The following is a 17,500-nucleotide window of genomic DNA, read 5'->3' on the forward strand; positions in this document are numbered from 1 at the left end:
CCATACCTGGGTTAATCAGTGACCCGGCAATCGCACTGACCACCTGGGTCCTGGGAGGGCACAGGTGCGGACGCTGCGAAGCGGTCCGTCTGTCCGTGCGTCCGTCCGTACGTCCGTCCGAGTGTTTTAAGCTGCGTCTACACTGCGCGAGGACTTGAAAGGCACCGACTGAGCTTACTGTCCTCCGTGACTCAATGCCCCCGGGGGCAGTAGTGCAGGATTGTGAACTCATGACACACTGAGCTCTCCTGTGTTCCTTCCTACCCCCCCCCTGCTCCTTAACTACAGAAAGTTCCGGGTGGCAACAGGAGTCTCCCCAGGCCTCGGTTAGCGAACAGATCACCCACTGGCCCCGGTCCTGTTCTGGGAGCAAGTCGCGTTTTCGACATTTTCAGAACGCGCATCCCCGAGGGAACATTTTAGCCCAAACGGGAGGGAGACGGACGGACGGACGGAACGTTCCGGGTTCAGAACACGGAGCCGAGCGTCCGGTGGGCGTGCAGACACTCCGGGACTACGTCCTCCTGTAGGGGGCACCCTAGTTAAAAATCGAATAAAAAGATAAAAAAAGAAATAAAATGAGCCCGGAGGAGGTGCAGAGGCAACTGCAGGACTCCTGGGGCTGAGCCACACCAGCGGGGGCATCGTCCTGCGTCACAGCGGCCGCCTGCGGGAGCGGCTGGAGAAGCTCCTCACAATGGATTTATCACCCAGCCCCGCCCCCCCCCCCCCCCATCCTGCCCCCCCTCCCCATCCCTTTAGCACCTGAGCATAAATAAGCCTGGCTCAAAGTGAACAGCTAAAGGGGGGGGGGCCCATTAGGCCTGCGTTCCAGTACACCCCCCCCCAGAAAGCTCCTGCCACATACCCATAGGTCTTCTGTAGAACTGATTCATCTCTCTCTCTCTGTCTCTCTCACACACACACACACCAAATTTAAGGGCTGCATGAGGTAATTACTGAACATTCCAGTAAGGCCGGATCAAGGTGTACACACAAATACACCAATACACACACACAGTTTACCACTATACTACCACTGTAAGTTTCCACCTTTAGAGTGATACGTTTTCTATATGTCCTGAGTTCTGTGCCAATTCATTATATGTGAAATAACTGCACACCAAATTTCATGCATTTTTCTACCCATATTCTTCTGCATCGGGTCAGAAGCCTCTACTAGCACCTAGACATTGTTTTGGGGACAAACGTGCAGAAATGGTGGATTTTTTGGCTGAGAACTTCTCCAATAGCATGACAGCACTGAGCAGGCCACAGTAATCGTTTTAATAGCATTTTTTGAAATACAATTTTTCCGTTAAGTCTGGGTCATCTCACAAATCGATTTTCTACAATAGGGCTGAAGTTCAGACCAATAATTTTTTTAAATGATACATAGCAGGTAGCCGACATTTGCACAGAAAAACAACCAACAAATTCAACGCAACAGCGATAAAAAGTGTTGGCGAATCCGACAGGATGGCTTATTCACGCATTAAACTGCTTCTCTTTAAAAAAAAAAAAAAAATTTAAACATGGGTCAAGGTACTGCGAATCAACTTGACACGGTGCTATCGTTGTGCACAGAGAGCCCACGGGCATTCTGCCACTGCCAAGTCTGAGCAAGATAGCAGCGATAAAACGCAAATTTAAAGGTCTGCTACTTAAAACTCCCTATCTGAGGAATCAGTCGTAAAACAGTCGTTTAGTTATTCAGCCACAGAAGCAGCAGAAGACGCGCTCCTGGTTTCAGTGACCATCCGGGCGCACAGTGCGCCTAAGGGGGAAAAAGCCGAGTTATTTGAAATCTGTCACCTGCAACCCACAAGTAAAAAAGCCGTTAAAATCGGATCATCGCTTGACCCACTTTCTCAAGGTAAAGAAAGGCATTCCCGGATCACTTCTACACACCGTGCTGTCGTTCGGAGCACCTGAATATATGCGCCACAAAAGGACTGTTAAAAAGTACATCAAGAAAATATGTGAACAGGAATGCAAGACATTTCATTTAAAAATGCGGCACATGTACTGCACTTTGCGCTCGGTTAACTACACTGTATGAAATAACATTAAAATATCGCCGTAAATTTGGCCAAATGCGGAGAGTGGACTGCCTAATAACAACCAACGGTGGGCAGTGCTATGCATGCGTTCTGACAGAAACATTATTGCAGCGGATATTTTCGGCGCTTCTATTCTTATTATCGCCTGAACAGACTTCAGAGCAATGCGATAGGCCTACTGCTGAATACTCGATATTGAAACTTACTTTCTATAACAACGTGCGCAATATTGGAATTCTTTTTTAAAATACCATCCCGCTTTTGCGTTACATTTATAACGAAGTAGTACACCGTATAAAAGGAGAAACGCACGCACAACATGCTTGCTGCTATGTCACGACCCGTAAACTGTGGCGATGGAAACTTCCACTTATAACTCACTGCACGCTTCCCAAAGCTGCCGCAAAGCAATGCGTAGCCAACTGTCCCACTAAAAATACTCCCAAGGTGTACATTTCTAAAACATGGTATAGACTTTTTAGCGTTACCTCAACACTTTTCCGACAGCCTGTAGGACCATTTTGCAACTTAATCCGTTTTTGGGGGTTTTCTGTGAGAGCAGGGCCGTATTGTCTCCCGAAAGGGTACAGTGATCTCCGACCATGGTAGCGCAGACACCACTCCGGTCGGACCGTGCGCGATCTATGCGTGTTAGCGTGACGTTCCCCGTCTTCTCCATCTGCGAAAGCAGGATTCTTTCAGGAATTTTAAGCCAGGTCCGCCCCTTTTACAACTTGCAGCCAATCAGCGAGAGAGAGGGGGGCGGCGACAAGTTCCCAAAACGAAGAGAAAAAACGGACAGAAGGAAAACGCACCACATCACGCGACGCTGCAGGACAAGTCACAGTTTGCCCCTTCGGACACAAAGGATTTTTATTGCTTTGATTTGTATGCGCATTTCCGTAGAACATTCTCAAGGGAATAACGTGCAAATTGAGTTGGACAACGTTTTTTAATTTTTTTTTTTTTTTTAACTCAAGTTATAAAGTTGGGGGACACACTGCAAATCTTAAAGTAAATACTGTTTAAAATATATGAAAATGTTTCAGTGTTTCAGTAGAAATGTAGCCATGTTAAATTATCCAGAGCAACAAGAAAAATATTGCAACAAATATAAGGCAAGCTACTGAATAGCATGGGTGTCAGCTTATTAGCAGCTGAAGATTTACTACCCACATTAAGCAAAATGCATGTTTTCAGAAACGTTTTCAATGAGCACACAAAGGAGAAACACTACCATATCATTGGCTTTCAGATACGAGCTGCACACCTTCAAGTGCGCAGGTAAACTCCGGTGTTTATGGAAAGGAACACTATTTAGAACCATCACGGCTAAGCCTATTCTCCAGTGCAAGTGGACTGGCTGGCCGGTCACTTAAAATGGATTACCAGCCTGAAACAGCTGGTGGGAGCGCTGCTATGGCAACACGCAATCTGCCCCTACCTGATTACAGACAGCAGAGAGGGGAGAGAGAGCAATTAAAGTCACCCCCCCCCCCCCCCCAGCCTGCTACCCCCCCCCCAAGTTTCCCTGGCTGCATGGAGATTTAAAAAAAGAAAAGAAAAGGAAATGACCCTGTCGTTGCAATTTTTGGCCAAGGGAACCTTGTGTTCTGTCTGTGGGGGGAAACCTATTTTGAGGGGAACCCCGCCCCCATCGTTCTCACAGACCCCCCCTGCCCCCCCTCCACACACACCCACACTGATGAGAATCCCAGACAGCCTGGCTGTGGATCAGCCAGAGCCCGGGTCTGAAGAGCACAACCTGCCCCCCGGTCCCACTGGACCACCTCTCCTGTCTGAGAGGGCCAAGTCCCACCTGCTTCAGCTTCACAATGAAATCCTTTATTCAAATAGAGCCGAGTTAAACCCAGCCACAGCATCACTTATTAACAGCACATCAGGCCTGCGTCAAATTGGATTCAGATACTTTTCTACACTTTACTGATCTTGTCTGGTGTACTGGAACCAATGAAATATTCTCATAAAGTGCAAACCCATCCCTTCTGGTCATGTTGGCAGGCTCAATTACACCAGGCAAGATCAACAGAGCACAGAAAAGTATTTGAATCCAAAACAAATAGGCATTTGAACCAGGCCTGCAGCACATTCATCAGAACCACACCAGCGTTTCACAACGGCGATTACGTGACTGTCTTCGAGGCCGTCTTTCTAATCCTACGCAATGTAGGGTATCGACTGTCAAATCGATATTGAGTTGAGCTGGGGTCAAATCCATTTCCGTTGAGTCGGCTCCAGAAATGAACTGAAATTCAGTTCACGCGTGGAAATAAAACAACCATAACGTTCCACAGCGATCTTGCACTTGGCGAGCCAAATTAAGATTTGTTCCTGGAACAGACTGTGTCGACATGGAAATGACCTCAACCCTGGTAGGCTAAATGATGCAATGCACTGTTTGTGGCACCAAAATAAAAAAAGCTATTTGCATGTCTGCAGCATGATTAATAAAGTTAGGCCATTCTGGCTCGGAATCTGACAGTGTTAAGAATTTGTTTCACTCATTCCTTCACTGTGAAGAACAGGCCTCGTCTTGCTCTGCATCCTGCTCGTACCCGATCTGCAGATTATTTCGGGAGAAGTGTTTTTGTCGCAGCGCTGAAGTGCATTAGCCGAAGAGGCAGAAAGGCAGCCTGTTAAATCGGAATTTATTGAGCCGCTTCCGAACGACCCAGACTTTCTCCCGCTCAAAAAATCCGCTACTTTCTCCTGCTTAAAAAGCCGTTGGAAACAATGACGGTACGTGACTTCCCCCATGAAGAGCTGCTCAAAGCTCAACTGCCCATCGACACGTTCAGGAGCCTTTATTAACGATATTATTATTGTTAATTTAAATATTTTTTGCTGCACTCAGCCAGGTTTGAGCCGAACAATGGAAGAAGCCTGGAATTTTTTGAGAGAGACGGCTGGACGTGTTGGAACTCGTCTTTGGTGAGTAACCGCCGTTTGGAAACGCCAGCGTGTCGACACCAGAGAGCCTGCGGGCGTGAGTCGTCATGTGGACAGGGGACTGCACCGCCATTTTCTGCGGAATGTCCTACTTCCCGCAAGGCTTTCATTACAACACCTTTGAACTCATTTTAGGCCTCTGACGTTCGTCTCTGACGTCCCCCCCCCGCGTGTTCCATTTACCCGTGGGTTGCTGCACGCCCATTCTCTGTATTTACGTTTCTCATTCTCAATGGCTGTCACATGTCACATGGCTTTTAGCATTTGTGCTTCGCGGCCAGTTTGTCATGGAAAATAATAGGGCATTCTCCATGAGTTGGCCGGTTTAAAAAATGATTATTTTTGCACAGTAATGCAGTGAAACAAGCGCGCTGTACTCAGACAGCCGTGGTAAACAAAGTGCCCGGGAGCAGAAGCGACTGTTTTGCGAGGAAACAAAGGAAGCAGTCAGACGAGTACGGCGAGCACGAGACGCCGACCGTTGCTGAGGGGAGGACGGGCGCTGAGTCACACAGACACTTAATCAGTCACAGAGTCACTGAATCACAGAGTCACTGAATCACAGAGTCAAAAAGTCAAAGGGTCATAGTCACAGAGCCACTGAGTCTGAGAATCACAGAGTCACTGAGTCTCAGAATCATTGATTCACTGAGTCTGAGAGTCTCAGAGCCACTGAGTCTCAGAGTCATTGAATCACTGAGTCGCTGAGTCACAGAGTCATGGAGTCTGAGATTCTGAAATTCGCATAGTCACAGAGTCACAGAGTCACTGATTCACAGACTCTCTCTCATGGTCTCTCGCTGAGTCTCAGACCCTGGAGACATGGGAATCAGCAGCAGAGCACTAATCTGGGCTGGGGAGTCGGAGGAGCTCATCCCCCCCGTCAGCCCACCAGAGCGGAAATGCTTCTCGAGAGCAGGGGCAGGACTGGAATGCAGGCAGCCGATTGGCTGTGGGTGCTGGTGCCACCTGGCTCCAGCCTAGAGCCCGATTTGGACACCCCGGTGGGGGGGGGGGGGGGGTTGTGGTGACCTTCGGGCTAGAGGGGACCACTAGGAAGTGTGGGGTATGAGGAAGGGGTGCGGTTGTGCAAATGAGCAGGAACACAAGGAGGCTCCTAGTCCCCCCCATTCCAAAAAGGGCTCATTTTAAACTGGGGGGGCTCGAACCGTGTGAACCCAGCGAGATCGAGAGACCGCCAGCAGGTCGGTCAGTGGTGCCACGCAAAGCAGAACGACCCAAAACCTGACCCTAACCAGACTGAAAAACCCAGACCCTAACGGGACTGAACGAGCCTTTCAGCACATTCAGCCACATTCAGCACATTCAGCCACATGCAGCCACATGCAGCCACATCCAGCACCTTTCAGACCTCATCTGCGGCAGAACTGCACAAACAGTGAGGCGACCCACATCACCCAGCAGCCCTCAAGCCCGCGCTGTTTTAGGCTGCGACACAGGAAGCCGGCTGCAGCCCCGTGACAGTGTGTCACAGGTAAAAATAGCGTGAGAACGGAGACCTTCCAGGACACACAAAACACACACACACACACACACCAACGCACATTTTTTCTTCTCGCTTTAAATTCTGAACCAGTCACCACCAGTCACCCCTCTGACATCCATGGAAAATAGGTGGGGACGTCATGGCAACACTCGTCGAAGATCATGTTCCTTGGCGTCGCGCCAGCACAAAAGACATCACCGAACGCTGAGGTCACCGCCCCCTGCTTCGACCTGGACGTGCCTTCGTGACGTCCGCACGCCATTTTTGGTCAACCAAGACGCGCACTTCTTCAGAAGTTCCATCAAGATAAGGCTCGCTTAAGGTGGTGTCATACATCCGAGGGTGACTACGCGTCTGGGACAGGTCTGCTCTTGAAAACACACCGTATCATTATTGCAGGAAATCAACAACAGATAACAAAAAGGGGTCAACGTTAAAAGTGGGGGAGGGGGGTGGTGGTTGAAGGGATTGAATTAAAAACCAGGGATGGTAAAATTAGAAAACAGATCTACAAGGCAATGTGAACAATGCAGGCTTGTTCAACAAGCTCCATTGTGGACACAAAATAAGACTGCGTCCCTCGGGCCACACGTTAGCTTGGAGGGACTGGTTTAATGTCGACAGACGTCACTCAACGACTGCAACCAGCTCTTTGGAAAGAAAATTCTTCAGAAAGAAGAATTCTTCTTCAATGATGCAGTAAGTGAAGTCAATGACGTTCATCATCCCAGGAAAGACTTGATTTATCAACCAACAAAACTTCCTGGTCATCTTCCTTAATTCAGTATGAATGGTTTTCTCTGGAACATTCTTTTGAAGAAAGATAAATGCGTCCTATCGGCTACAAATGAAAATAAGACCAAAAGGCCAACAGGAACAAAATGAAGATGGTCACTAACAGGAACTAAAGCCGCGTTTCCACCGCAGGAACTATACCCCGGAACTAGGAACCTTTTGAGGAACTCAGTGCGTTTCCACCGCAGGAACTAGGGTCTAAATTTAGTTCTGGGGGCTTTGTTTTACCCCCCAAAACGTTCCTGCTCGGGGGGTAGTACTTTCCGAAAGTACAGGAACCTTTTGGGTGGAGCTTGCAGCGCTGAACATTTCTGATTGGTCGAGTACTCGTAGCGTTTGTGTTGTATTTATTTTCCGCCATTACCCGCCATGTTTGAAAATATGCAGCGGCAAACCAATTTATTTTCATAATAACTTCAAATCAAACTTGTATGTTATGCGGCGCAGTAGCCTACTTTTGGTTATAGCCTATCAACGTCTTGGAATTATAACGTGTGCTCTTCTGTTCTTTTCTTGCTTTAGTATTCGTTTTATAAAATGCTAAGGATTCGTGCTGGGACAGCATATTACGTAGGCTACCAAAACATCCAAACGGATTAATTCGGTTGCTGAATATTTTCTTCCGGATTTTCTTTATTAGCCCGTTGTAATTGACTCAAAACGTTTGATACAGTTATGTGAGGTATGCGGTAGTTCTGCATAATTAACATTGGTGATACAGTACAAGCAAACTGGAAACCACCTTCCGCACTTTTTATCTGGGTAAAATAACAGGTTCATTCTAGTAATCTTCCCTTTAGCTTTTTCAGACTGCCGTAATTTTACTCAATTTTACTGCCATTTTTCAATCCCACGAAAAGACCAGGAAGACTATGGACTCATTTATGGTGCATGGTTCGCATCTGGAGGGCACACTTCGCTGCTCGGCTAGCAGTAACTTCGAAGGAAAGCAAACGGTGGCTGTACCACTACTAATTTACATTTTCACGCAAGTCCGAGTTTTCGTTCTATTCTTGTCATTTTGCGATTAGCCTATATGGAATTGACGACGAGAAAGTAATAAAACAGGTAATTGTTTACAACGTGTGCATGTTTTCTGCTGTTAATAAGTTTGAGAGGATATATGAAAATCAATAAATACAAAAGTAACCATATATAGTCATTGTTGGTAACCCGTTGTATATAAGTGGAATAAACCCCTCCGGGCTGTCCCGGTTATTAGAAAATAATGTAGGCTACTTCGGTGGTATTATGGGGTTACAGAAGAAATCATATGACAGATGGACCGACGACAACGTCAGTGGGCTAATTTGCCTAATCTTCGCGGTACTTTAGACCCCGGTGGAAACGCAGACAACCATTGGCTGAAGGAACCTTTTAGTTCCTGGTAAAGTAGTTCCTGGGACTGAAAGTTCCGGGTAATTTTGGTGGAAACACGGCTTAACATAGTCAACTTGTGCCAGATGCTAATATGGGCTTGGATCGTCGTCTTAAAAGCTTCATCAGTGACTTGGCTATTCAAAATCGCAGATACAAATAATCCCAAAAAACATTTAGGTGCTGAGCAGATCTGAAAAGCCGTCCTATCAGAACTTTTCATCTTTCAAAGAAAATGCCAAACAGGCTCACCAGACATGTTTGGTGTGAAAGTCAAACACCATTAAGGGCCTAAACATGTTTGAGACAAAGGTGACCGGCTGAAGGAGTCTGCCAGCAGCACACAGCGGTCCCCAATCTGGCAACCTTCACATTGCCTGTGCTGTTCTGTGGCAGGACAGGGTGGAAGATACAAACAAGGAGAAAGTAAACCACTGATTTCTTCAGCTTTTCTTCAGGATTTAAGGAACGCTGGGACCTGAGGAGTATTTCACATGCAGGATGTTTAAGAGGGAAAAACCCCAGCCTGTGTTCAGCCAAACAGACCCAGGAGCCCAGAGATACTGCAGAAGATGAACCAGCCAATCGGAGCTCTGCTACGGCAAACTGTCCAATCAGGCAGCGGCTCCAGGCCGTCATTGGGAAAGGCCAGCACTCAACTCAAGAGACAACCTGAGCACCATTCACATCTCTCTCTCCTTCTCGCTCTCCTTTTCACCCTCTCCCTCCTTCTCCCTTCCTTGTTTTTCCCCGGTCTCCCTCATCCCCCCCTCCCTCCCTCTCTCTTCCCTCTCTCCGCTGAGGCCGGGCTGTAGGGAGATAAACTCTCGGCTCCTTCCAGCCGGCATTCCTCTCCAGGTCGGCCTGCAAGCTGAGGCACGCTCGGCAGAAACCTGTCCGCTCGCTCTCCCGCTCATCTGCTCGCTCGCCCGCAAGCCCGCCCTTCCCCAAACAAAGAGCCCGCAGAACGGAGAACACCGCGTGACGCCTGTAAACATGGGTACATCTGAGCCTCTGCAACGGGACGTCCACAAACAGGCGTACACCTAAACCTCTGCAACGGGACGTCCACAAACAGGGGTACACCTAAACCTCTGCAACGGGACGTCCACAAACAGGGGTACACCTAAACCTCTGCAATGGGACGCCTGTAAACATGGGTACATCTGCGCCTCTGCAACGTCCACAAACAGGCGTACACCTAAACCTCTGCAACGGGACGTCCACAAACAGGCGTACACCTAAACCTCTGCAACGGGACGTCCACAAACAGGGGTACACCTAAACCTCTGCAACGGGACGTCCACAAACAGGGGTACACCTAAACCTCTGCAACGGGACGTCCACGAACAGGGGTACACCTAAACCTCTGCAACGGGACGTCCACGAACAGGTGTACACCTAAACCTCTGTAATGAGACGTCCACAAACGGGTACACCTAAACCCCTGCAATGGGACGTCCACAAACAGGGGTACACCTAAACCTCTGCAATGGGACGTCCACAAACAGGGGTACACCTAAACCTCTGCAATGGGACGTCCACGAACAGGGATACACCTAAACCTCTGCAATGGGACGTCCACAAACAGGGGTACACCTGAGCCTGTGCCACAGAATGTCTGTAACCAGGGGTGCCTCTGGGGCCAGTGGCTCTGATTATCCTGAGTGCACAGAACAGCTCCATACGCTTCTCTTGCGTTTCTCTCTCACGCTTTGACCCCATCACCTCCTGCACCTCCTGCACCTTCAGAGCCATCAGAACCTCCAGGACCTCCTGCACCTTCAGAACCTTCATAAGCTTCAGAAGCATACAAACTGGCCTGAAGAGCTCAGGCTGGGCTTTGGGCTTATCTCTGTCCAAGGAGACAATGATGAAAATACCATCAATAACAAAGATGGAGGCTAAAACTAACTCATTTCTGGATATCAAAAATTCACCAATCAATCGCACAAAAAAAAAAAAAAAAAAACTGGTATTTTGACAGTGAATGATTTACTAAAACCAACATGTTTACTTGGGAGAAAAGAATGTTGACATCATGTTTTCTGCATGCAGCAACAACCCAGAAGCTCTGGAGGGGAAAGCCGTGATTTCTGACCCACCAGGAGGAGAGAAAGGGAGCAGAACCTCAGAGGAGCCTGGGGCTGGATCGGGAACGCGGGCCAGAACCGCGCTCACCGCTCGGCTAATTCCAGGGCCGCCGTCAAGAAATGTAATCTCCTCATAAACTTACAGGAGGAGGAGGAGGTGGAGGAGGAAGAGGAGGGCTGCCTGTACACGCCGACGATGCCCTGAGTCGCACTCGTAAAACACTCCCAGCATTCCAGAGGGCGGGCGGGGCCCACCGCCACGAGATGCGGAGGCACGTCCCAGGGAGCCTAGCGCTCAACACACCGCCATAACTCACAGTGTAACACAACACAGGAACACACTCTGCTCCACACACACATTACATGACATTTATTTGGCAGACGCTTTTATCCAAAGCAACGTACAAAAAGTGCATTTCATGGTCATAGACAACTGCTAAACACAGGTTCAGTAAGGTACAATACTTATTTTGTACAGCTATTTCCAGCCAAGAACACAGTTTAGTTCACACAGTGAACACTATTCAGACCTAACCTCTGCAAAGCCAACTAGGCAGAAGAATACGCTACACACCACAGATCCACATCCATTCCACCTGCCTTTCAGAGAAAAACTAAACCACAGAACAACTTCCACAAAGCACAGGGGCGTGCTATCACCCAAAACAGAAGTGAGAATTAAACATTCTTTTCAAACGGAGTGTGAGGACCACAGTCCCAGGTGTACAGGACTTCATAACACACACCAAAACCTAAAAAAAGCATGCAAAGTAAGCACCAAAAGCTTTATTTAAGCCTTTTTACAGTGCCTTCATGCAGCTGAAATTAGCCACCCTCGATTAGAAACTTGAAAATATAAATCACAAAATGGACACAAAGGTGGTGCATCTTTTGTCATTTTGAAGGTTTGTCTGAACAACAGCACCACCAACTGGTCAGGGGTAGTAAAGACAACATGCCGTATTCAGCGATCAGCGTATTTAAGGCTGCAGTGATAAGCCTTCAACTGGCAGGCCGCAGCGCTATAAAACGTGACCCAACTTCCTGAACTGAAACCGGCAGAAGGCCGGCGCGCGGCTAACTATGGCGCTAACTACAGCAGGGCACTTTAACCCTTTAAAGTGTGAGGTCACAAATGTGTCATCAGAACGTTCTTAACCGAACGTTCTAATGGTGATGTCACAATCACTGCACCACTGCTGGTAAATGGTAAAGCAGTGGAGTTCCAGAACACCGACTTCCAGAAGACATTCCAGGAGCCTGCTCTTCACAGGGTGAAACCCAGGAGGCCGATGTGCGCGCTGACTGCAGCAGAGCCGTTAGCCTGGTCGTTAGCGGGGAGCTAAGCGTGATCTGTGCACACACGCCTCACCATGACCCAACGCACGCCATTAACGGGCCTGAGAACGAAGAGCACTTTCTGACTCTGCGAGACTGCAGCCATCAGCACAGCAGGGGCTTTAGGAAGAAAAACAACCTGGTGAAGAGAAGGGGGGGGGGCAGAGGACAGAGCGGGCTTTCATGGGAGGTGCAGGTAGGGAAAACATCCCCGTGGCGCCCGAGGAGGGGGGGATTGGGTGGGTCAGTCCAATGCCAAAGAGGCAGGCTGAAATATTGCTTTTGCACCATTAAACTTTTAATAACCCTTTAATATGAAGTGTGAGAGTCTACTTCCTCAGCAATCCACCTCATACCCCGCAGTACCGATTCAATATTTCAGACGTGCACGATTCTCCCTTTACCAAAGGGCCACACATTTAAAAAAAGTTCCAAAAATGCAGATCCAGCCCCATTTAACTGACAGACGACAGCGCTTCTGAGGTCCCGCCCCCGCTCAGACTCCGGGGAGAAAGTTCCGACTCCTCCAGCACAGCCCGTCGGCATGCCAACACCGCAACTCTTCAGTTTTTTTTATAGACGCAACGCGACATCACAACACTTTCTCTAACGCATCAGAACCAGACAAACCAAGAACTCCAACACACTGATGGACGGACTGACGGACGAAAACACAGACAGACACGCACGTGGAAACACACACACACACACACAGTCTGAACGACCTCTACTGCTGGGAAGCAGGACCCCCCGCCACACGGCCCCCCGAAACGTTCGGGCTCTGATTTAAGAGGCATTTCAGGCACGAGGCACGCGGGACCCCCCCCCCCAAACGAGCACGTTTCGGGGGGCTTACATAACCGTCCCGGCTGCAGGTTATTTATATCGCCAGAGGTTGGGCTCCGCGCCGTTCGTCTTCCTGCGGGCTACCGAGGGGAAACAAAACAAAACCTCCCAACGACCCTCTCTCCAGCCGAGAGCCGAGCCCAGGAACACAGCGCGACAGCTGAGCCGGCCAATCAGCTCGCAGAGCACAGCGGGTGGCACCGTGAGCGGGATGAGAAGAGGGATGAGAAAACCCATAAAACTCAGAGCTAGAGCCCCAAAACTGGAGTGCAGCACACCGTCCCTGCCCCCACCCCTCCGCCCCCCCCCCCCGCCTCCAAGGGGCGGCCAGGACAGGTCAGAGGTCACAGGTCACCTGCCTTCCCTCACTAACGTGCGCAGACAGACAGACCGACAGACAGACAGACACAAAGTCCGCCGGGCTCCTTCCACACAGACGCGACACACACTGACGACCGCGGCCGGTCTGAAGACACACTCGCCTCCCTGCTCGGGCTGATAAGGGGGTGGGTGCAGGGGTGGGTCAGCCAAGATTAGGGTGCGGCGAACCCATTTCCTAACTATCACGCCCTCCTGTTCCATTGCCTCGCCTTATCCTCTTCACCCTATGCTGTCGAAGGGGGGGGGGGGCGCGTCCTGTGGAGCAGTGATGCTACGCTAGCACTGCTAGCCTTAAAAACGGGTGCTGGAGGGAAAACCTCAAACTTTTACACACACACACAACACACACACACAACACAGGGCACCAACAGCCCGGGCTCTCCGGTACATTCTTAGAAAGAGAGAGAGAGAGAGAGAGACAAGGAGAGGGGGAGGGAAGCGGGAGAAGCGGGGGAGACGGAGGGAGAACACGCCGAGTCCAAGAACAAGCGAGACGCCGCTCATAATCAGCAGCCAGACGCCGGTGATGTCATCAGCAATGCCTTTTTCCAGACGCGGGCCGGGCGACTCCCACGCCAGAGCCCGCCAGAACCCGCCGGCTCCCCTTCCGCGCGTCGGGCTAACAAACCCACCGTCTGCCGGCCAATGGGAGTACAGAGCTTAACGCTGAAATCAGCCCCAAAGGCTTCTGGGATTGATCCAGGAGGCCAGCTAAAACAAGTGCGGGGGGGGGGGAACCAAAGAAATTGTTGCGACCGTCACAACGCGAACGTGATTGGGCGAAAAACCCGCGGTGCTGTGACTGCGCCTCTGTTCGAACAGAGAGAACGTCCTCTGTGGCCTTCCGTTAGGGCAGCAACCAAAGGGCTACATTTCATCACATTTTCACCGTCATTTTCAACTCCAATCTCTCTTCGTATTATTCACACTCTTCTGTAAAACACTGTTAATGCAGCGAGTTGTGTTCTATGGAGGTCATATTTTATGGGGGGGGGGGGGGGGTTATATTTTATAGGGGGGAGTTTTTCTCACAGGGTTCTCCAGTCTCGCTTCCTGCCAGACCTTCGTCTCAGAACACGCCAGCAGCTGCTACGCTAACAGAAGACGTGTGCACGTGAGCTGTTGCCAGCACCCTTCGCGTTGCCAACAATAAAAACAATGGAAAAGTACTGCCTCTCTAACCTGGCAGAATGGATGTTTCCTTCACAGTGCGCTTTCGTAGGCGTGTTGCGCAAATTTGGGGAAACCGCTGGCGTGTTTTTCCCTTTTAAAACGAGCTTCCTTTCCGAACACCGTTTACATTCACAAGTGCAGAGGAGGGACTGTTTGCGTAAGGTCCACTCCCAGTGTACGGGGGTACCGGGGTACAGGCCGCTGGCATTAAATACGGATGGGGTCAAAGGTCGGCCCCCTCCCACAGTGCAGTACGGTTTTAGCAGATCCTGCACCTCCAGAGGAAAAGGGGGGGGGCGGGGGGCGGAGAGGGTAAAAAAAAAAAAAACAACACACAGGTGAGGAATTGTCTCATGTGCGCAGTTCACGAGTCCTGCTTTCCCTCCTGGGGGGTCTCACACACGTGCATGCCATTCCCTTTACGACCCCCCCCCCCCCCCCTCCATAAGCTGGAGGACGGGACCCCTGTACAGGGACCCCGCTGACACCCATCCTAAAAAATATTATTGTTAATAGAGGCAGCAGCCATGCCAGACCCAGGACCAGGGAACAGAACGTTCCAGAGAAACAGCCAGGGGGGGCACACGTCAATGGGGCATCATACCGGGGGGGGGGGGGGGGCGGTTATGGCAACTGACCGGGGTAGTCTCCAGAGAATCGTTTGGCCTGTTAACTCCCAGAATCCTCCACTCACAATGCTGCTGTCACAGGAGGCCAGGCAGAGTTGCGTCAACAGCAGGAAGAGGCCCAGATCAGAATGTTCGCTCACACTCTCCTTCTCTCCCTTCTCTCCCTCCCTCCCTCTCTCTCTCTTTCCCTCTCTCTCTGTGAGAAACGAAACCGTAGCGATATCGTGGCTCAGGTCAGTTAGAGGGAACAGACTAGTCATCCCCACACGGCTACCTCTCACACCGTAACCGAAAGGTGAAGAAGGCGAGGAACACACTCCAGCATCAGCCATTTCTGAGAGGAACCATGTGACCTCAGCACTCCGTCGCTGCCCTGAGCCGCGCGGAGAACAAGCGCTTCCAACAGCCCCTCAGAAACAAACCCGCTGCCACGACAACCCAGAGACCCAGCCTGCAGGCCAAGGCTCACTCACACTCTGAATGTGCTGCCGCTGACGCACCCGAGAAAGCTCATTAAACATACACATGGCGGGACGGTCCCAAAGACCTGCCAGATCAACTTCTAATCAGCACTCACATACACACACGTGCGTGCAGCACACACACACACACACACACACACACCCACACACACACACACACACACACACACACACCCCACACACACACACCCACACACACACACACACACCACACACAACGCACACACACACACACCGCACACACACCACACACAACACACCACACGCGTGACACACACACACACCACCCACAGACACACACCACACCACGACACACACGCATGCACACACGCACACATACACACACGCGTGACACACACACACTCACCACACACCACACACACACACACACACAACACGCCCACACACAACCCACACAACACACACACCGCACACACAACACACACAACCACACATACACACACACACACACACACCACACACACACAGCGACACACACACACACACACACACACGACACACACACACCCACACCACACCAGCACCACACACACACGCGCACACAACACACACCACCCAATGACACACACGCACACACACACGCACACACGCACACACGCATGCACACACACACACACACGTGCACACACTCACACACTTAAGCAACACCCAAACGTACACACAACACACAAATCAAGTCACCAGCACACACTAAAAACACACAGACCCATCACCATGACAAACACCAGCTGACATGCACACCCACACACAGGCACACACACGTTTTCTCCCATATTTGGTAAGAGCAAGTAAAGACATAACTGCATTCTTCTTTCTCCCCTCTTCTTTCTCTCTCTCTTCCTTCTCCCTCACTTTAAAAACGCTCTCCCTTTCTCTCTCCTACTTTCACAGTCACACTCTGTCCATCCTGCTCTCCCTCTCCTGTCTTCTTCAGTGAAGGCAGTGCAGTCTTGACTATACCTCCACAGCGCCTCCCCCTGGACTACAACGGCAGCTTCAAACAGGACCGGGAGGCAAGCTGTGAGAGGCGCCGTCCCACCATGCAGCGCTGCAGGCCCAATCCCACACAGCCCCGTTGAACCTCCCCCGACTCATACCTGAGCGCTATGAATGCTGGGATACATCAGCGGGCGGCCGCCAGTAACTCACTCCCTGTGCGACCCGTCCGCCCCGGAGCACATCCGCTGAGCCAAGGAGCTCTTTAAAGTTATATATAGAGCTGCTCTATGACGCAAAATCCATGCTAGATGGAAAAAAGATGAATAGACTTACTGTATGGAGAGAGGGATGGAGGGAGGGAGGGAGGGAGGGAGGGAGGGAGAGAGAGGGATAATGTATTAATGTACGGGGGCCAGCGTGGGAGTGTTCCGTTTCCATGCTAATTTTTTCCCTTTCCTGTGGAACGCTCAGGGGCTGGTACCGAAGCGAATGGCCAGGTGTGGCTGCTAGGCAGCGGTCTCCGTGGCGATCGGCGTTCTACACCGTGGGGCGCTGGCAGGACTCGCACACTCTGTGACATCATCGCACGGATCTCTCTCACACACACACACGCACACGCACACGCACACGCACACGCACACGCACACACACAGCTCTCCCAGACAAAGACCCAACAGACTCTGTGCACTCAGTGATTAATGAGGGCTCCACGGCAGACACACACACAAACGCGCGCGCGCACACACACACACACACCCATGCAAAAACACACACACGAGTCACACACGCACAAACACACAAGAAGCGTTTCAGGAGGTCCCTGAAGTTTGGATGTGTACTACCTCATCAGGTATGAGTAAAGAGAAAACGAGGAAAGAAGGGCAAT

The 17,500-nt window shown here is 50.5% G+C and overlaps 1 protein-coding gene across 6 annotated transcripts in view; it reads right to left on the reverse strand.

Annotated features, from left to right (window-relative positions):
- LOC135241613 (MOB kinase activator 2-like) overlaps positions 1-17,500 on the reverse strand; it is a 71,808-nt gene that overhangs the window by 20,886 nt on the left and 33,422 nt on the right. The window contains exon 1 of one of the 6 annotated variants that reach the window (XM_064312140.1): positions 2,552-2,756. The exons of the other annotated variants lie outside the window; for them this stretch is intronic. Within the exon in view, the coding sequence (XP_064168210.1) occupies positions 2,552-2,742 (191 nt within the window). The 5' untranslated portion in view covers positions 2,743-2,756. Of the gene's footprint in view, positions 1-2,551; positions 2,757-17,500 lie in introns of those variants that run through there. 6 annotated transcript variants of the gene reach the window in all.

The sequence above is a fragment of the Anguilla rostrata genome, chromosome 16 (genome assembly GCF_018555375.3).
Source record: "Anguilla rostrata isolate EN2019 chromosome 16, ASM1855537v3, whole genome shotgun sequence".
Taxonomy (NCBI): Eukaryota; Metazoa; Chordata; class Actinopteri; order Anguilliformes; family Anguillidae; genus Anguilla; species Anguilla rostrata.